We start from the raw sequence: 20,694 nt of genomic DNA, 5'->3' as shown, positions 1-20,694 counted from the left end.
GATACAGCCTCCTCCCTACCTCCCTACCTCTACCTCTCTCCAGCTACTTCCTCCCAACCTCCTTGAAAACTCGGTGGTTCGTGTCGAGTACAAAGGTATTTCATCGCAGTCGTTGCACTCGAAATAAGGGAGGCTCGCGAATATTTTTGGTCGACCGACTAGTCTCCGGGTTTCGTTTCACCCCGAACTGTGTTTCTTCTTCTCCTTGCACATCCTCCCGCACTCCTTCTAGACGAAAACTTTATGAAATTCTGCCATGCGAATCTCTGAGGGTGGGTGGGAGAGTATATTGGAGCGACCCATTTTGCTCTTTTTTCATTCAGCCTTTTTCCCCTCTGCATTCTCCTCTACTTTCTCTTTTTGTCTCTCGTTTCGTACCGTTGGTTGCGTTTATGCGCGAACCGGTTGTTCTCTATTTCAGAAAGTAAAGGAGGCATCTCATTGTGACAGCGTGGAGAAAAATACACGGAGACAAGAGAAGAAATTTAATGACTGGAGAGAAAATATTTTGAGATTAAATTTTGTAAGAATTTTTTGAATTATTTGCTTTCTTTGTAACAATTTTCCGAAGGAAAGGTGCTGTCTGAGGATGACTTGAGGTTTGGGAGATTCTTCGCACCGTCCGACTAATGCTCGATCCTTTCTACTGGAACTTTTGATGAACCGGATAAAACTCCATTAATTAAGACACTGACAGTAGAGATTAAGAAGACAAAAACTTTTGAAAATTGGAGGCTCAGGAGGAATAATTCTCTTAATAAATAACTAATAAACTAATAAATAATACTTAAAAATGGGAAAAAAGTAGACCTTGGAAAGTCGCACCATTTCAGGAAATTAATTCAGGGTTAAAAAAAATTAAAGCCATTACACCAATTACATGGCGGAATAAAGTAAAAAAATACCGAGAACTTCTGAAATTTCAACAAATCGAGAAAATAATTCTTCCGCAATTCTTCAGTGACGATAATAAAATGTGAAAATTGAAACAGACATTTCACGTTTTAAAATTTCCGTGAATCCAACATCGGGAATAAAAATGAAAAAGACATTGCAAACATTTAAATGGTAATACTAGTTTATTATAAATAACTATCAACACACTTCTTGTCTAGCCTCGTACATCGCCACTTTATGAAAGTGTAATCGACTCAATTTATCGATTTACCTAAATTTAACGATTACTTCATTTACACTTCAGGGCAATGGCGTTTTTGCTCACCAGTTGTAATTGTTATCCATCATTTCCTTGTATTCACTCATTTATTTATTTTTCATTTCTTAAAAATAGAAACACGTATGCGTTTAATACGACTTTTAACTTATTGGCAATTTTTTATTTACATTTTTTAATCGTTTTTTTAACCCACAATTCCTCCAACTTTTATTCTCCACAATCATTTTTATTCATTAGATTCACCCAGTGTATAATTACCTCTCACTTCGTTATTTTTAACTAGGATTATTTATTAATATTGCGTGGTATATGGCTGTCATCAAGGGAATTCATCAAACGTATCAATTAAAAATGAAAAATAGTGGAAAAAACCAATCGTGACGAATGTAATTTCATATTTACGTAAATAACGTCTATAAATGCAGAAAGAAATGATAATTCGTTAGAAAAATGCAACGAGAAAAATAAAATTGGAATAAAAAACAAAGTGATTCTGCACTAAAGTAGTGACAGCTAAAAAAGTTCAAATAATTTCCCTCAATTTTGCAATTACTCCTGTAATTTCGTAATTATTATCTTTTTTAAATGTTGTGTCACAACTCTAATCCAGAATCGATAATCCAAATAATCGTCTATATGAAATCACTTCGTAATAAATATTGAACAAACACATTTGTTCCACTTTAGTAACATCAAAGAGGCCATTGAATCCGTATGCAATACATTCTCTTCCCTAAATCAAACACTTTGGGGTTTTTTTCAAAAATTCTGTCACAATTACATGAAAATAAAATAAAATGAGGGGGACATAATGACAGGAGCATAAAATGATCGATCATGTACCAAGCATGGAGGACAACAGCAGTAGAATTGCAAGTGTACATTTATAGCAACCGAGTACATGACTACAAACATCAACTCCCTTTCTTTTTGTTTTCGTTCCCTCACTTCCTCTCACTTTTTAATTTCATGTACATTCAGAACCCCTTCCTCTCCATGCCATTCTCCTCAAGTACTCCCCCCAATAATGGAAGTATCATAATAATCATCTACGGCATGTGAAAAAAAATAGTCATTCACTCGAGCAGAGAGTTCGTGCTGTTTTCCTTTTTTTTTAATTATGAAAGAAAAAAAAATAAATGAACGAGAAAAAAATTGAACGGATTTCAGTGAAAAATAGCAAATCGCGTTCTTGTGATCGTCATCCAGATATCTTTGAATTATTTGAATCTTCAGTTCAATTTCAAACATTTGGGAATTCTTCCACTCCTTTTGGATAATTTTTTTTTTGATTTTTCGGATTTTCTTGTGATGATTGAAGTTCAGTTATGAATGTTTATAACACTGTCAAATAGACTTTTCAAAATGTCCAACAATCTCTATCAATATCCATTAGCTATTCACAGACTTTCGAGACCATTTTCTCCATCTCTACATCGGTGTCAATGTCGTGATGCACGTGATTGCTGGCACTGGCATTGTTCAGGGGTGCCACTGAATTGGTCAGGGGTGGTGGTACCATCGCCAGTGGTGTTGTCGTTGTTGAACTTGTTGGTGGAGTGCTGGGAGTGCTTGGGGTCCCTGCTAACTCCAGGGAGGTTGCCGGAGACTGTAGGGGCTCGGCGAGGTCCTCAAGGCCCTCTGGGGTTGGCAGCTTATTCAGGGCGTCCCTTAACAGTCTGTAGTGTCTCTGTAAAATTCAGACATTTTTTTTAAACTCACAATATTGATTAAACGATAAACGATAGAGAAAAGCAACTTACCCTTAGAGCTAATGCATTTAGTGATATCGTACGAGCTAATCTCCTGTCTGTCCCATGAATCTCCATGTCCATTATCCAGCTCTCCAATTGTGCTACTATTTCATGTCTTTTGATCCAAAAATGTGTGTGAATCACCTGCAATCAAACGATGAATTAGTGATTAATTATCCTGTTAGTTACAATTGTTTGTCATAAATTATCGATATAAACTTATGTCAATTTAATTCTCACCTCCTTGAAACATGGACATGGATTGACGATTTGATCCAGCATGGCCCACTTGACAGTAGCCAAACAAACATTGGCATTGTATTCTTGACTAGATTGTGCACCACTGGAAGTTCCTCTGGATCTCTCATACCCAGGCTCATTGAAATAGGGCTCCGGTACAAGAATCAGCGACTGAATCGACACCAAAACCTGAACATAATCAAACAAAACCATTTCCCCATCATTAGAGAAATTGCACCAAACCATACACTCCCTATAGTATCACGCATTCTTCGTAAATCGTAACTACAGTTAAAAATGTCGGAAGACTATTTTTATTGCCCCAGAGAATTCCCAATAAAATTAAACCCCCAACTGTTTTTTAGCACCACCTATGCACTGAAAATAATTAGGCGTGATAAATCAGTTTTAAAAACTTAAAATCCCCTCATACCTGAAGAAAACTGCTCGTATGCGCGTTCCACTTCTCCTCAGGTCTCCCTTGCCAGGTATTGAGCACACTGAGGCATACTTTGCCATCATTATACAAATTAGGATTAAACCTGACGCTGTGCCTCCCAGTGGTCTCCAAGTTAATCAACATAGGATTATTAGGATAATCAGGTGGAAAATAGACATCAAATTCGAAGCATCCATTGGCGTAAGGAGTCTCCGCAGGTCCAGTAATCAACACCTTCATAATGTCCAGCCTGTCTGCATCACACCTGACAAATACACTACTACTGTAGGACAATGGCAGAGCTGTTGACAGTGTGACAGCCTCCTGTGCAAGTCTCTTGACCCTTGCAGGATGGCTCCTGTCTCCAGCAGCTCTCATATTCGACTCGAAATGATAGGACACAGCAAATTTGTATCCCCCACCATCCGAATTTTCAGTAATCATCTCGTACGTATCGAACTGAAGATTCTTCATCACCTCCAGGTATCTCTGCTCAACAGATTTTAGAGATAATTCTGGTGCTGTTGGACTTGGCCCAGCTAAATCCTCACCACTTGCAGCAAGCCTTGACGTTGCATTCTGAACAATAGTCGCACTCTCCTGAATATCAGGAATAAGTGTAGCAAGACCCTCGTCCTGTTCAGAATCATCCTGATACTTCGTCACAGACTTTGACTTATTTCCCCTAGTTCTATTAATCTTGTGAACATACGTGTCAACGCATACTCTCATGCCCGATAACAATGAGACAATAGATGGATCACTGGATCTGCTGGCCCTTGGCAGTAGCAGTGGTGCCAGCTGTGGAGCCAATGCCATCGATCTCAGCAGCTGGAGAACAGCTCGATACAAGGGAATATGTCTCGCCATATCTAGAACTGAGTCGTTTCTGAGATATGACGATAACGCTGGCAACAGGCACGACCTTGCCATCAACTCTGAGAAGGGACCTGGAAGCTCCCTCTGAGGACCACCACCGTTACCTATGTAGCTTGCCAAAACTCGCAGAAGAACTGTCACGTGCTCCTCCTCGGAGCGTTGACGGAGAAGGGCTTGCTCGACGTTCCAGGACTGTTGAGTTGATCCTGTACCAAAACCAGTGCCTTTTGCCCAGTAAAGATGTGATTTGTCGTCACTACGACCGCCAGTCTGGCCCAATCGTTGGTCCGAGCCCTCGTTGTAGCCAGTTTGATGTGTGAAAATCGCAAGGCAATTTAACAGGAGTAAAACTGCTCCAATCTCTACCATTGTCCTTCGAAGAAGTTGTCCATCATCGGTGGTTGGGGGTGTAACTTCAAGAAGTTGCTTGAGTACTTGGAAAGGTAAAGTAGGGAGAGAAGTGGCCAGAGATGATCCCAGTATGTCTCCTCCCTCGCCATCATCTGTGACACCAAGAGCCAGTCTCAGTAGACACTGGGCCTGGTTTCTGTCTCGCAGAAGGACCTCTGCGTATCCAGGAAGACGCAGGAAAAGACCAAAGGCTGCGAGGGAGTGCAGAGGAACGTGGGGAGCTGGTGGTGTAGACCTTGGCGAATTACTGGCTCCGCCTTCTTCGACATCCTCGTAGATGTCCTCACTCGCCTCCACCTTCACCCACTCTGCATCCGGCTGCTCTGGCGAGGGGGACTTCTCGGGGAAGCTCTGGGGCCGTGCACTATCTGGGTACACCAAGGGCAAATGTTTAGCAAGAATTGCAAGACCTCCACATGAGGAGAAAACACCCAGGGCACTCTCAATTCTTCTGTAGCTCAGGAGGTCTGTGTCCTCGATGTTCGGGGGATCTTCCTTGTTGTCCTTCGTCCGCTGGCGCAGGACCAGGTGAATGCATGGCTCAGAGAGTGAGAGACCACTGTCCTCGGCTATGGCCAACAACTGCGATATGCACAGCTGAGGAAGGAGCGCACTATTTGGCCGAGAGGAGTGTGTCAAATACTGTTGGCTCGACGAACTCGTTGATGATGATTGAGTGCTGGAGCCACATCCTTTTGAGGAAGATGTGCCGTCTGAACCTAAGCGAGATTTTCGGATTATGGGACCACGAGCCTGCGATCTATTTGACGCCTCCTTGGCACGCTTGTCTTTGGCAGTATTACCAGCAGCTACACTCAATGTGTCCACCATAAATGCCAATCCCACTTCCTTCCACTCCTGATTCCTCTCATTTTTATTTGTCTCACTCTCTTTGTACGTATTGGGCAACAATAATGTTAACCAAGCACCCGACACCTGTTGCAAAATATCAGCAACCGTGGATTGCGTTGAAATGTACAGCAACTGGTGATAATGTCCCAGTGGATGTGCAGGATGAGGTGGCATAGAGGGAAGAGTATTACTACCCCCACTAGAAACTGTCATCGGAGTTTCGGATGTCACCGATACTAACACCTTCTCCCCTTCGAGCAGCAATTGAAGTATTAATCTCCTCGTGAATCCCGAAATACCATGAAGATATCGTACATCTAAATTAATTGAATAACAGTTAATTATTGCATGTAGCTGACAGACGAGAATTGATTGAATTGATTTTACCCCCTTCATCACCATGATTAGTGAATCAATTTTGGAGGGTGGATTAGATAGTCTACTCACTCGACGATACCCGCTGCGTAAGAATTACGTCGTTCAGGAGCTCGGACAGGAGTTTCTGATTGTTGGGGTGACACCAACAGCAACGAGACAAAAATGTTATCATTGCTGATTCCAATCTTGTGTATGACATATTCATTCTATAAAAATAAAAATTGGATTATTTTAAAATTAACGGAACTGTTGGGGACAAACCATTAAAAATAATCAGAGACTTTTTTTATACTTCAAAACATTTTTACAAAAAAGTTCTCTTTTTTTCTTCAGTCCCCAAATCCCCAAATTTAATATTCGTAAATTTCGTATTTCTCTCAACAAAAATGAAGTGTAATAAAAAAATGGCTTCAGAATAAAAAATCAAGAGACTTTTTTATGCCTAACAAACAATTTACAAAAAAGTTCTTTTTTTTAATCATTCTGAGACCTTGAAGGAAGATTTCCCTTCATCACGAAAAGTATTCTCAAAGCACCCCCATCCCCCAAAGACAATCCTCCGCCAGTAAAAATCTGACATTTTTCTCCTTCAAGCTTAACCTGTCAACCCTTCCCATTTACCTGGCAAAAGTGATAGAGGGATTTTCCACAGGCCTATTACTGAGTAACCATGCAAGTGGTAGCCAGAATCCTCGACCCTCCCTTCCAAGCCAATCCCTCATCTTTCCCTCGGAGCAGACAAGCGTCAAAAACTCGATGACAGTAGCCACACTGTCAGGATCCGTCATATTGAGGCCAACATTATTATACCCATAAGCCTCACTGGCTTTATCACTGTCAGTCAATCCTCCTCCATCCCCGCCCCCGCCGCCCCTAGCCTCGTCATTCTCGGCGGTTGCCTCTTCACTCTTCTCGTGCTTGCAAAAATCGTTGATACTGGTGACAAGAAGTCCAGGTAAACCGGAGTCAATGAGCTGTTGAATTCCAGGTGGAGATCTAGCAGCCGCAGCGACTGTTAGCAATTGTCCTTCAGTGAGCTGAAGGCACTTGTACTCTGGCAACTGAAGCCTGCAGTACCACTCCTCAGTATCAGCCTCACTCTTCCTGTCGTCAGTCTGTCCTTCACTTTCCTTTCTGTCATCAGATATCGATGCTGAATGATCGGTAGCCAGATTAGGCACGAGAATTCTCACTCGTTGGAGCAGCAGAGGAAACAGCGAGGGTCTGACATAGCAAAGTGCACAGAGTGTCGCATCAATCGCCTGTTTAAGAGCTGAACAACTCTCTAGGGAGAGTGTCCACTGATACAGCGAGTTAAACAAATCATCAGTTAATAATTCTTCAAGATTGTACATTCGATTCCTGAACTCGTGAGCCTTCCAGATGATGGTGGAGATGCAGTGAACGTAAATCGCTGGAGGACTCCCGACGTTTGGATTGTTCTGATGTGCCCTGGCAACGTTGCTCATGGCTGATGTGTGCAGCCAGGTGAGAACAGCAGATATTCTGGCTTCAGTACCTGAATCCTGTGCGGCGCACAACTGCTGAAGTAATTCAACGACAAGTTGAACTGTCGAGGTCTTCTGAGAGGCACCTTGGAGCGGAGCACACCTGTTGTTCAGTAGTAAACCGATGAGTCTGAGTCCGAGTTCCTTCGAGTGGAGTCCTAGCTGCAGCAGAACTCTCTCGAGATTGGGGGTGAATAATGAGGGAGCTGGAAGCAGCAGAAGACTGCAACAAGCCTCCACGAGGCCCTCTACTCCAGCAGCAGAGTTCAGGACCTCCTTGAAGAGGCTCGAAGATAATGCACCCACCGAGAGACACTGGTGAACTAGCCTCAACCATCCTAGACTAGTCCTCGTCAACTGTTCTTCATCAATTGCCTCATTCCTGGATTTTATCTCACCGAATGCTGTTGTTCCCAGTATTCTTATCTGACTCAGGCTGATATTAGTAGAATCCCTGGGTTTGTACAGTCTCACGAGGACTGACGTCGCGACCTCCGGCTGGGACAGTGTCAGCCTGATGAAGGTCAATCCGGCAGTCAGCATTGGAGGACAAATAGGCGTTAGATCAGTGTTCCCTTCTCGAGAGATTTCTAAAGCAACTGCTGAGGGGCACGTGGCTAGGGATGTCAAGTGTGGCTGGAGCTCGACTTCTCTCAGTAATATAGCGCATGGAAGGGTGATCGTCAGGTCCACCCAGGCTTCACCCGGAAAGAAGTGATAACTCCAAGCTGCTGTTCTTGCTCTTCTGTGGGGAGCTACACTCTGTATGAGAACATCAGCAGGCTCCACCATGGGCTTCACCCAGGTGATTGTTCCGAGAGGAGCAAAATTCAGGACTCCATCCTCATAAGTCTCCAGATTTCCTGATGACTTCTTGCTGGTTGTTGCTGTGGCAGCTGCCAAACTGGGAGCATTAGAGAGATGCTGCATGACGAGAGCAATAACACCTGGTGTTGATGCGCCAGTGTTAGTCTGGCTCACATTGGAGGACTTAACCATGTTCTCACAGAGGACCTTGACACCTCCCATGGATGTGAAGACCGAGAGTGATGCCTCCGTGTCCAGGACTTTGAGGATGTACCAGAGAAGGGGCTCTGATAGTTGAAGGACACCGACACGTCTGTCATTACCAATTTGCTCGTGAGTGGAGGATAGATATCGATAGAGGGGATTGAGAACTAGATTGGGACTAGTAGATTTCCTCATGAGTGTCGTCAAAAGTTGGAAAGTAGCATCGGGAATGGAGGCAGGATCACCCAGCTCAGAAACACCAGTGGCTGCTTCCTCGCCGAATAGCATGGCCAGAGAGGAACCAGTGCTAGAGCCCAGTGCTCCCAGCAGTCTCATCATGGTTGGTTCGTGTTGAAGAACAGTATCAGCCACGCAAGGATATTTAGGCTTGGGTATGGCACCTTGGTTCATTCTCATAGAGGTTTGTTCAGCGACTTTACTCTCGTCTGTCTGCGATCCAATCTGATTGATTATATCTGACGACCTCGACGATTCTCCCACCTCCATATCAGCAGTGCTGTCCGTCCTGGTAAGTCTAGAGGGCAGGGGGGTCTGAACGAGTCTGCAAACGAGCTTTATCAGAGCTACAACAAGGGTGTCCCAGTTGGTGGGCCTTCCCTGGCGTGTTCCACCACCTAGAACACAGGCAAATAGACCACCAAAACCAGTAGCCTGGTTTGGAGAGTCTACTGCTCCACTGCATTGCACCCCAATCCTAGCGCCTCTCACGTAGCTCGAGACCAGAACTCCCACGCATTCGGTTATGCTCATGGCAGTTCCCAGGTCGGTATTAATAAAGTTGAGATTGATTAATGATGTTATGAGGATGCACTGGGCATCCAGGGGACCTCTGCGAGCTACGAGAGCACCTCCAGGCTGGACCAACTGATAAACCACCCACAGGAGCAGCTCCTTCAAGGAATTTCCAAGAGAACTACCAGGCGTGATTACATCACATCTCATTTCCAGTCTGACTAGGAAGTCCTGGAGGGCGAGACATACTCTGGGGCCCGCCATCAGGTGCTGTTTGTCTCTGGGCTCGACGTTCAACCCATTACCTGAGAGAAGTCTCAGCAGCATTGCCCCCATATTTCTATCCTTGACGATGTAGCTTGCCATTCCTCCCAAGAGACCATCTAATGGAGTACTAATGCTAGGATCCACATGGTCTGATGGCCTTGGCTCATTGCTGGTGAGGGTCAGAGTTTGTAACGCCAGACACCAGGCCCTCAACGATACTGGATTCCACAGAAGTGCAGCTATCAGTCCTGATATTGCGGTTGAGCTCAAAGGAATCACTGGTGCCACTGAAGAGTCGAATTGAGTTGTTGTGCTTGATGATTCCCCTGACGCATCGAGGTTCAATGTCAACCACAATTGGAGGATCAGTTCGAGGCTTGTGTTCGAATCCTGAAGGGAGAGGTCAGTGAATATTCTGTCGAAGCAACGTGTGAGCATTGACAGACTCGAGGGTGACGGCTCTGCTGGCATTCTGATGTCCTGACTTCTGTCTGTCCATCCAGATGACCTCGATGTCGATGCTTGAGAACGGTTGACTTCCACAGGGGTCTGAATGGTCGCATTTATACTGAGGGGAAGGTTATAAGCCCCCAGGGTGGAGTATCTCCTCAGTGCAATTTCCACTCCCATCTCGACTCCATATTCAAGTCTGGCATCAAGAGCCAGGGAAATTCCAGAGCTAGCTGATGGTGGTAATTTGGTTATTGCATTTCCCTTCTTCAGCAAGATCTTTCCTCGCTCGAGAATGTCATCAAGGAACTCCTCCAGTTCACTGTCGTCAGATTCTAGAAAAGAGGACAACTCGAAGCCATTGGATTTTGACGTTGATGCTGTAGCAGCTGGTGTTATGCTGTCGGGCACGTCTTCATCACCATCACCATCGGCAAATCCCTCGTCATTGACAGTTGTCGTGGATCCACTGGTCCCAGCAATACCAGCCAAGTCGTCCTCAAGCGTTTGAGCATCCTCAGCTCCTAAAACCTCGAAATTCTCATCTGATGGAGCGTCTGCAATGGGTGAAGGCTTTGGAAATAGCCTGCCACCTTCTAGGAGGTCCTGAAGGAGACATGAGATAGCGTGGGAAGACCAGGCTGTGTCCGAAGTGCCTGTTGCAAGTTTAATTAACTTCAGGAGCTGGTCCTCGTTCATCAATTCACCCAGACTTATCACTGGACGTGTGGAGACGACCAGACGAGCCACAACTTTACACGCAAGGAGGAACATGTCGACGTTTGAAGAGTTACTGAGAATTAGGGAAATCAGACCTCTGGCCACTGGAAGCACGTGCTGGTGAGTGAGATTTGCTAGACAATCCAGATCGATCTCCGGTGGTTCTGACCTGGAACTCGATGAAGATTGGCTCCTTGAGCCTCGTGGCATGTGCGAAGGCTCATTACGTCTCATAATGTCTTTGAAGTGCTTAAAAGCCGAGTGCTGCTTCAACGTTTTCTTGAGGTGTCTCTCTTGTGTCTTAAGAACCTCTAGTTTATTGGACAGAATTGTCGGCAGTGGACTGATTGTCTTCCATGCGTAATTCTGAATCGATGGTGACTGAGTACCTTTTTTTGCCTGCTCGATGTCCTGCAGTTGTTGCTTGTGGTGCATCAGACGTTTTTGAATCTTTTTACGGTAATTTCTAGACGCTGATGATCTATTCGCTGATACATATTTTCGTTGCATTGCTGATTCACCCTGGAGGAACTCCCAGCGAGAGGAAACCCCCTGCTCCTTGCTTTTGTCGTTGTTGTCATCAGAGCATGAGGAGTGTGTGGCTGTTGTATCCAAACAAACTGACAGGAATAATAAAACCCAGCCTATCAGAGTTGTATCTAATCTAGATGCTGTTGATTGGCCATTAGACAGGGGCAGTAAAAGTCGTCCCAATGTTCTCACCATTGCATCAACGACAGAAGATTTATTGGCTCCAGCCATCAGTGACTTGCGTCCAAGGAATGTCAGTAGTATGAATACCCGGTCCTGCGGGAATATGTGTGTAGAAGATGTCGAGTAGAGATTCACCAGAGTATTAGCCAGAAAATTACCCCACCAAGGCTGATGTCCAGCGACTCTAGCTAAAAGAGCTGCTGCGTGCAACTGAAGCCTTGGAGCTGGTGTTACAACGCAAACCGAGTGGAAAAATCTCTCACAAATTGTGGGAGTGAATATTTCACAGAGTGACGATGGTACAGGCGGCACTGGTCCAATCTCATACATCGTGTATAGGAGAATATCAGACAATGTCTCCCCTAGTATCCTCAATTTATCACTGGGGACATTGACCAGTTGTACGTTGGGTGGGGGACAGGGCCCCTTCCAAGCCTCGAGTCTCCTCCAAACCCCTCTGACGACATTCAGTTGATGCTGGAACATTATGCATTCCTGATAAGTAACCAAGATCTTGGAGGAGAGCTGCTCTTTGCTCTCAGGATTTTTTCCTTTGCATAAATAATGCTGCATATGCATGACGTTGGGTGTCTCAGTACACAACAGAGGATCTAGCAGGGCCTTCAGCCTCTCCGTAGCGAGACTGAATCGACACTGAACGTCCTCAGCAAGAGCGGATAATATACTGCACTGCGAGTCAATCGTTGAGAGGAGACTGACATCGTGTTCGCTGATATCTGAATGACAATCCGAGGATTCTGAATAGTCCTCACCAGGGAGTACCACCATGTGACCATAAAACCTACCCAGAGGAATTTTACACTTTGTTGTTGTCATGCCATAACGTCCTATAGTCGTTATCTTCAAGTATCTGCACACAGGTGGGGGTTGAAGATCGTTGACAACGAGGGGTTTTGTTCCAATGTCACCAGCGACAACTAGCCTGGTACCATCTCCCTCTTCGCTCTTGGACCAGATGTCAATGGACAAAGAAACGAGATCACTACAGGAGGGAATCATCAAGTCTGTGAGTAGAACAGGTGCCCCAAAATCCAGTGTTACAAATCTTCTCGCTCCGGAGTGCATTCTCTCTACGACTAAGACTTGCTGTGAAGGCCAGCACAGAAGTCTTCCCCAGGGAAAGTTTATCTCCTCGCCAAAATTAGGCTGTACATTCTTGAGGTCACTGCTTGTCCCATTTCCAGTTGAATTCTCGAACAAGCTTCCCAGGTTGATGGCACTCACTCCAGGATCAATTTTCTCCATTTTGGTACCATCAGAGGCCCCATGGCAAATAAAATGAAGTGGTTCCACCTCCAGTAATCCCTTCATACTGTGATTACTGCACAGTGCCTTCAATTTACTGGGAACGACCAGTTCACTATTGGGATTCGTCGGGAGTGTAAGTAAATCCCTCAAATCGATGTGATCCTGCGTGTAATGAGTCGTGGCAGTTGTAATCGACGAAGTTGTCTGTTCACCACTAACAAGGGAGGCATAAGTCAGCGGTAACGAGTTAAATTTCGGTGGCATCGGTGGCTCCATGTCGAATAATTCAGTCTCAAAAGGATTATTATAAAGTCCAAATCTCGTTGCCAAGAGGAGATGATAAGGATTAACTCGATTAGACATTTCCCCTGAAATTTGCTGAAGAATACTGACGCATTGTTGAGCAACACTGTGGCTTTTATCCAGCGGCAATAGTCGTGTAATGAGAATGCTCAGCCACCTGAGAGATCCAGCCCATTGGATTCCAACGATTGATGGCAATAACGACACAATTACCGTAAGAACGGCCTCATCAAAAGAGTGAACAGTGACGTCTTCAAGATTCCTTAGTCCCTCACTGCAGATGACAATCAGTTTGACGCACTTATGAGCAATACTTCTGCCAGCATTGAGAATACAGGTACGCAGAAGATTTGGCAGTCTACCCTGTATGCACCTGATCGTGTCCAACTGCATTGCCTTAGCCTCAGCAGCATTCTGACCCACCCTTAGCCTAGCAAGCCTGATAGCAGTGACCCAAACAAGAATATCAAGCGCCAGTGACTGACATACAAGTGACGTATCACTTCCCTGGAGGCAAGCAACATTTAGAAGATTCTCAGTGAAAAGAGTTGATTCCAACATAACCCAACGCTGCATTCTCTCCAAAGGAACAGTCGTCGACTGAACTGATCTAACGGTAATGGAGATCTCGTGGATCCAGTCACAGCCCATGTAATATTCAATCTTTTTACTGGCACTGGCTGCTATCCTCTCGACAGCGGCGCCAGGAAGGAAGGGTCCAGCGTCGTCAATCCTAAGTTTCTTCGACGTTGGTGGTTTCGTCTCCAGCAAATTTACCCTGCTCTTCGATCCGCTAGCACCACTACTCTGATCCTTGGCAGGATCAATGAGTGCTTTTATGTGAACCAATAAAGTTCTCGCTTTTGCTCTGAATAACTTGGGGCTCGTCAGGGTAACGCAGCCGGAGTGATCAGACAGATCCATACATCGTTTCAGATTGATCGGACCACAGAGTATTTCGGTATTGTGCTGGCGCTGATATTCCTCGCTGACAATTGGGTTCTCCCCCTTCTGTTCATTACTAATGTTGAAGTGAATTCGTTCATCCACTGGTGTTAAAGGGGATTTGTGATGTCCCAGACCAGTCATATTTTGCTTCAGCAAAGTGACTTGAATCGTTGGTGGCTCCAGGCAGGAGGAATGGAGGGAGAATCTCACATCAACCTGTCCAATACCACCAGCAATATTTCTTGGTAATGTTAATTCAAATACGTGTTCATCCCATGTTGTTGCGTCGTTCTGAAGCCTCCAAGTTCTCGTGTGATGCTGATCCTCCGATTGATGAAGGTGTTGAGGATAACGACGTTGTCGTTGAGCCTGCATCATCTCACTCCAGCAGGAAGGAACAGTGGCCCCATATGGTGGCGAATATTTATCAAATTTCGTTAGATCGTAGAGAGCCTTCAAATCAGGATAGGTCAGGTTCGATCTGTGAGCAATTATGGGTTCTTGATAAGCTGACGATGACGTCGATGTACTGGGAGTTATCTGATCGTTGGGCACAGCTCCTGTCTCTGTCACCATCATGTTGATGTCCTCTACCTCCTCCTTCTCCTCGCCAGAGTCATCTTCCTCAGTTGTTGCGAAGAATCTCAGGGAGCCTGTACTGCTGCAGGCACACAGTCTCTCCAGCCTGTTGCAGTAAGCTGCTGAGATGAATTTTTCAGTCTCTGATCTCGCCTCTGTCACGGTCTTCAGGGTGTTGAGATCCAGAAGACGAACCACACCGTCTTTGCAGACAAGAGCTACCTGGCCCCTGGGCTCATTTGACAAATTCGTAAGACGATGTTTTTCTTGCAGTGGAAGAAACACCCACTCCACTGGGGTCTGATCAGGCGGCAGTTCTCGCTTTATCAACGGCTCTGGTACAATTTTCGGCACCTTCTCGGTGAAGTCCAAGGCGTAAATCAGTAGGAGAGAACACTCTGAGAGTGATGCATCGTTATGGTTCTCACCATTTATCAGCTTCGAGGATTCGTCGTTTTGGTCCCAGTACATGTAGCTCTTTGGAGAGAAGAACTCACTCTCTTCATCGACGTCCATTTGATTTGTGTTGGAGGGACACTGAAGATTGTCTGAATGAGGGCTCGATGGAGAGGACAAGGTCACCAACAGGTGCCGTCCATCCTTCGTAGGACCAGTGTATGTTATTCGAAGACTCGGGGCAGCTTCAATGGAGACTGTCTGGAGGACAACTGGATTTTCTTTTATCGTTTTTATTGTCTCTGGTTCTTTTGTTATTGAGGTCAGTTCCGAGGTCGATGCGAACTGCTCTGTACCGTTCATGGGGTTGAAGTTGGCGTCGTAAGGGCTCGCAGAGGATGGGGCCACGCTGTAACCGAATGGCGGAGCATAGAGGGTGTTCGAGGAGGAGGCACTCAGACCAGATGCTGGGAACATTCCGTCGAAATGGCTACCCACTACCATTTCTGAGTCCACGTCCTCGATCACTGGCGCTTCGTACAACAGCTTCGACATGTAGATCTCCTGGTAAAAGTGCTCCTGACGACCACTCGCTGAGCTTGCACTCGTACCTGTACCTAGATAAATTATAATTTACAAATTTTCGTTGAAGAAATCAATGAAATCTATTATCTTCATGGCAGTTATGTATCTGAACAAATTATTTTTTTATCAATTGATGAATAATTCAATAATATTCAGGTGCTAAAACATTTGGTACCCAGTGAATGCTCTCCGAAATTTCCCCACATTTTTTCTCTACATAAACACAGCCCAGAAAAAAAATTATTTCGCGAAAGGTTCCAGAAATATAAAACAACCTATGAGGCAAGTACCCAAATGCTGGAAAAATTCTCATACCTGAAAGGGTCTTCTTAGTTTTCCCTGGCTTTGGTGGATCATTTTTACTGCTCTGTGGTGTTGCCTTATGATGAATATCATAAATCACAAGATAATGATGCTTCATGTGCGTGTATTTGTCACCAGCAACTTTCATTATGTCTAAACTATCACTGGCAGCACTATTAACACTGTTCATTGCTCGAACGAGGGAGGCCGAGGGGGCAAGATCAGTGGATGCCCACACGTTCTCCAGTGTTCTCAGCTGGCTACAACTGCTAACTGAGTTCACTGTAACACCACTCACGAGACAAGGCCTTATGCTTGAGTCCAACGTTTGTAGAATTGGATTGGAAGTGGTACTGCTGGCACTTGTGCTTGATTTCGTCTCGTCGAGTGAGGATTTGGGACCGCCCAAGAGGGCCAGAGAGGTCAAACTGAGCTTATGAGGATTCGAAGGGGGCTTGTAATCACTCAGGGGATCTGACTCTGTGGCCAGAGCTGACAGATAGGGAGATAACTCTCTTGCTCCGTAAAATTGAATCGTGGATTTGTTGTTGGGCTCTTGATGGCAGACTGACACGTAAAACGTTACTTCGTCCTGAAATATTAAATGGGGGCATTTCATTTATGACGATTATGATAAAATCCGCAAATTGTCCAAAACAGTTGCGTCATTCTGGGTATCCATAAAAAATTCTAGGCAAAATCCCATATCCATGTCCATATTCCCTAATTGTTTTCCAATATTTCATAAAATTAAAAGTAATTTTGTGATGAACTCACCTTCAATTGGCTCGTAATATTCCAAACATTGACAAGACCATTGTGCGATGCAGTGGCAGCTAAGCCAGCAACATTAGTCGTACTAATAACTTCAACATTATCACTAGATTCTCGTGCCGGGGCAGTTGCTAGTGTCACTGAGAGTGGAACATTCTGAGTATATTCACCCTTGACAAATGGACAAGCTGGTGAATGTCTTTCGTGTTCAGACCAAGGTTCGTCAGTTGGCTCCCAGCACACGAGGCACACATTACAGGTAAAACACATTGCTCTATCTTCAGCTGTTGTGTTGGGCTCATGATAAAAACCAGCCTGTGCCATGTGTCCTGGTAATGCCCATCTGAGAACATTATTTCTCGATTTAGATTCACTAAACAATTTTCATCATTTAATTAATATTTTGTGTGACAGGGAATGTAATTTGTTGGATTTAATTTAACTTACTTATAATTCATATGGGGCCATTTTGAAAATGTCTCGCGTCTCGCTGCTTCACTGAACATGAGGGCCTTGTCTGCTGGTCCACCCTCCAATATGAGGCCAGGAAGTAGACCGTTCAGGCGTTCATTTATGGCAGAGGCTATTGGTAATGCTGGTATGTGTTTATTTTGTCTCTTCAATTCCATCACAAGCCCTGAGCATACTAGCTTCAATATACCGTGTGGCAATTCCAAACATATCGTATTCCACTGGAAATTAAAGGGGAAGAAATTAGGGGCAGTTGTGAGGAAATAAATATTTCATGATTAAAATGAAAAGAAAATTACGATAACATTTGAACGAGAAATATTTTTTTTCATTTTCTATTCAGTCGCCTAGCCAAAGAACAAAAAAGACCTCACCTTCTGGATCACTTATCATAATAAATGATGGTTTTATACGATGAATTTACATAAATATAAACAATGTTTTTAGAGCGACAGAACAGAGAACCTTTTTGTCACGTGGCAAAGTTTCCTTTGGTCATTGCGAGTGAAGAAAGAAAATTCGCAAGAAATTTAGTGCCTTCAATATTTATTTTATGATTTTATGATTAATATAGAATATGATCTTTATTTACTGAGCGCTTCCAACGACACTTTATTTTTGCTTCTATGAATTCACTGCAGATAAGATTCAGGTGTTGTTGTCGATATCTCCCAACATTTCATATTTTTTTCGATTGTCTGGGAAACGGGTGATCAAACTGACGCAAAAAAAACCTACCATCTTTAGGTTTCATCGTCATTAGCTGATTTCTGAAGTTTCAATATGGTAAATCTATTTAATAATAATACAACTCGAAAGTGATATCTTTTTTTGTATCAATTTTATGAACTGTTTCTTAGAAAATGGCAAAAAACAGGAACAATGAGTTGGATTTTGACACTATTGCGTTAAAGGAGAAGTAAAAAAAGTGTAATCAAGAAACTATAAAATAAAATATAAAATCCATGTCAATCATGCCAAATAATATCCAAGATATCTGTTGAATCTTATCAACCCACTTCATAAAAAAAAACTAACTACCCAGCGCTTCCAAAGGATTATAGAAAAAATCAGTGTAAGTCAATAAATAAAAATTCTTTTTACTTTTTGTGCTTTTATCCCTTTCTTCTGTGTTGCCTGCGCGGCGATGATTTTATTCCACAGTTCATGGAGTACGTCCTGGACGTGATCGACACCAGGTAGATCCACGCACCTCAGGCACTGATGCAGCAGTATAGCCTCTGACAGCAATAGCTCGAGTTTTATCACATCCTCGCTCTTCACCACTGGAGTCTGTAGTATCGTATCTAGTAGAAGGACACCATTGTAGTCACTGCGTACACCAATTCCGCGTCCATCTGTGTACAGTACTTTGTCTACGCCCTCAGCGAGGTACACACCCTGGAGTTTTCCGTCTGGTTTGCCTGTTGATTCATCAATAATCGTTTATTTTCATCGTGACGGCTTTTATGGTTTATCTGTTAGATTATTTTTTATTGCCCTCCGTTATGAACTGCAAGATAAACTTGAAACGAGACAAATGATTACTCCAGTCGTCCCAGGAATCTCAACCGGGGAAATTCGGGGAACAATGGAAAACTTATCTTCGATTGAAAGGCGTAATTACGAGTGATAGGGTTTTTGAGAAATAAATACAAAGATCAGACTATTCCATAGCGGAAGTAAAACCTTAAGACTAATTGGAACGAACATTGAACTCCAAATTATGCTAAATTTACAAAATGGTTACCAAAACCAAAATTTCCAATTTTCAAAAATGATATGGCTATGATTCGGATGACAAATGACAAGGTTGTAAATCATGAGAGGTTTTCGCATTAAAAGAATGTTCACAGTAATGGAACTCTGTGGTTCTGTGGTTTCATCATAAAACTTGCAAAAATAAGGGAAAAAATACCCATTCCACATTGGAAAGTCTTACGGAACTTTAAGGGAAAATTCAAGAACGTTTCGCCATTTTTCAAGGAAATAAATGAATCCCGCCCTACATAACTAGAGACAGAAGAGGATCGTAACAAGCGATCAGCAGAATCACCCTAGCAGAAACAGGGACAATAATAATATTTTCCCACCGATAAATAATTCACGAACAATCGTGAAATAATGTCTAAGATAATTAATTCACAGAGTTGCAGCGTAAAAACGACGAAATCGACAAATAACCATGAAATTTACTGAACGTAGAGAATACATTAAAAATAAAGAAGAAATGAATAACTGTGTCATGCGGTCCCATACGGTTCCATTAAACTTCTGACGAAAAATCCTGAAATGTCTCGCCATTTTTCCGAAAAACAAATGAGTCGACGTAAATAAACCGAAACAGAAGAGGATTGTAATTAGTGACCAAAAGAGCCACCACATGGAGGACGACAAAAGATGATATTTCCCCACTGACGAATAATTGTTGAACAAACGTGAAGTACTGTTTATCCCCCAACATAATTCATTAATTTACAGGATCAATGCGAATTGACTAATAATTTGTCAAGTATGTTTGATTGTTGCTGCCACAACGAAGACAACGACCTTGGCAGTGGCAGGATCATAATGAAATGACGATGATTTACTGGCAAATTAATGACCATAACGATGAATAGTGTGAGGTTAATTTCAATGAATAATGTATCTCACCCGACAGGCAACTCCGTTGAAGTATACCTCCATAGTTGACATCAAATACGTAAACTTGGGCATCGACAGTTGTGATAAGCAATACGTTTAAATTTGGATGATACACAATGCTTTTACACTCTGTATCAACGTTTAAATAACCGTCTTCTTTTAATAACCACGGATCATCATCAGCCATTTTTGTTTACTCGATACGAATAAATTATTACTCGAAATTTTATAAAATGACGTATTCTAAATGTGTTAATTGTTTTTATGGGTTATTTTAGTATTTTATAACGTCTTTATTTCACTAATTCCACCAACATCACGAGAAACATGGCGTTCTCGGATACGCCATATTTGAGGGAGAACGTCAGTGGTTATGTAGACATGAACTTAGCTGATTTACGGGAGGCGGAAATTTTCAAAAAATTTACGGCCCGTAATTTTTAGACGACAATGTTATGACGAGGACAAAATCATCTTGGAATTGTGTCTTAATGACACAAAAAACAAATGCAGATGAATTTCATGAAATACTGCAGTTTAAAAAAAATTGCTTTTTAAATAATTTAATACCTTGATACTGGTGGAAAGATAATAACTATTGTCTTCTAGGGATTTTCAAGTTTATGCTATTTATTTATCTTTTATTGCTAGTTACAGAAAAAATCAAAGTATTTTATGGAATTAAAAAAAAAAAATTTTTTCAACAGACCTCAGTTCTCAAAAAATGAGGGGAATATTGTTTTAAAAAAAAAATACTCTTCATATTATTAAAGAAATAAATAATGGCTATTTTTTCGTTCGAAGAAACCGTTTCCTTTCCATCATCGTGTTATTTTTCAAAGATATAATCAAAGATTAGGGCTCACA

The 20,694-nt window shown here is 43.1% G+C and overlaps 1 protein-coding gene across 3 annotated transcripts; it reads right to left on the bottom strand.

Moving 5' to 3' along the window:
• Window positions 1–1,060: 1,060 nt before the first annotated feature.
• Bruce (BIR repeat containing ubiquitin-conjugating enzyme) lies at window positions 1,061–20,170 on the bottom strand. 3 transcript variants are annotated; one of them, XM_064128633.1, is made up of 11 exons: window positions 19,837–20,170; window positions 18,286–18,605; window positions 17,158–17,402; window positions 16,714–17,083; window positions 15,949–16,528; window positions 6,752–15,665; window positions 6,200–6,336; window positions 3,605–6,069; window positions 3,172–3,360; window positions 2,941–3,075; window positions 1,061–2,867 (listed from the first exon to the last, which is right to left on the bottom strand). In XM_064128633.1, the coding sequence occupies exons 1-11, from the start codon at window positions 20,012–20,014 to the stop codon at window positions 2,574–2,576; spliced, it is 13,827 nt and encodes a 4,608-aa protein (XP_063984703.1). In that variant the 5' UTR covers window positions 20,015–20,170; the 3' UTR covers window positions 1,061–2,573. The 3 variants fall into 3 exon arrangements, with proteins under 3 accessions (XP_063984703.1, XP_063984704.1, XP_063984705.1); XM_064128634.1 differs by having other exon boundaries at window positions 16,714–17,068; XM_064128635.1 differs by having other exon boundaries at window positions 16,714–17,053.
• Between the last annotated feature and the right edge of the window lie 524 nt (window positions 20,171–20,694).

The sequence above is a fragment of the Diachasmimorpha longicaudata genome, chromosome 10 (assembly GCF_034640455.1).
Source record: "Diachasmimorpha longicaudata isolate KC_UGA_2023 chromosome 10, iyDiaLong2, whole genome shotgun sequence".
NCBI lineage: Eukaryota > Metazoa > Arthropoda > Insecta > Hymenoptera > Braconidae > Diachasmimorpha > Diachasmimorpha longicaudata.
This window is presented reverse-complemented; position numbering and strand designations above follow the sequence as displayed.

Bases quoted from the DNA above. Each gene is read 5' to 3' on its own strand.
- Bruce (XM_064128633.1), bottom strand. From the start codon at position 20,014: ATGGCTGATGATGATCCGTGGTTATTAAAAGAAGACGGTTATTTAAAC. The intron at 17,084-17,157 runs GTAAGTTAAATT...AAAATTGTTTAG, and splicing joins TGGCCCCATATGAATTATAA to TGAATCTAAATCGAGAAATA. The intron at 3,361-3,604 runs GTATGAGGGGAT...GATTATGTTCAG, and splicing joins ATACGAGCAGTTTTCTTCAG to GTTTTGGTGTCGATTCAGTC.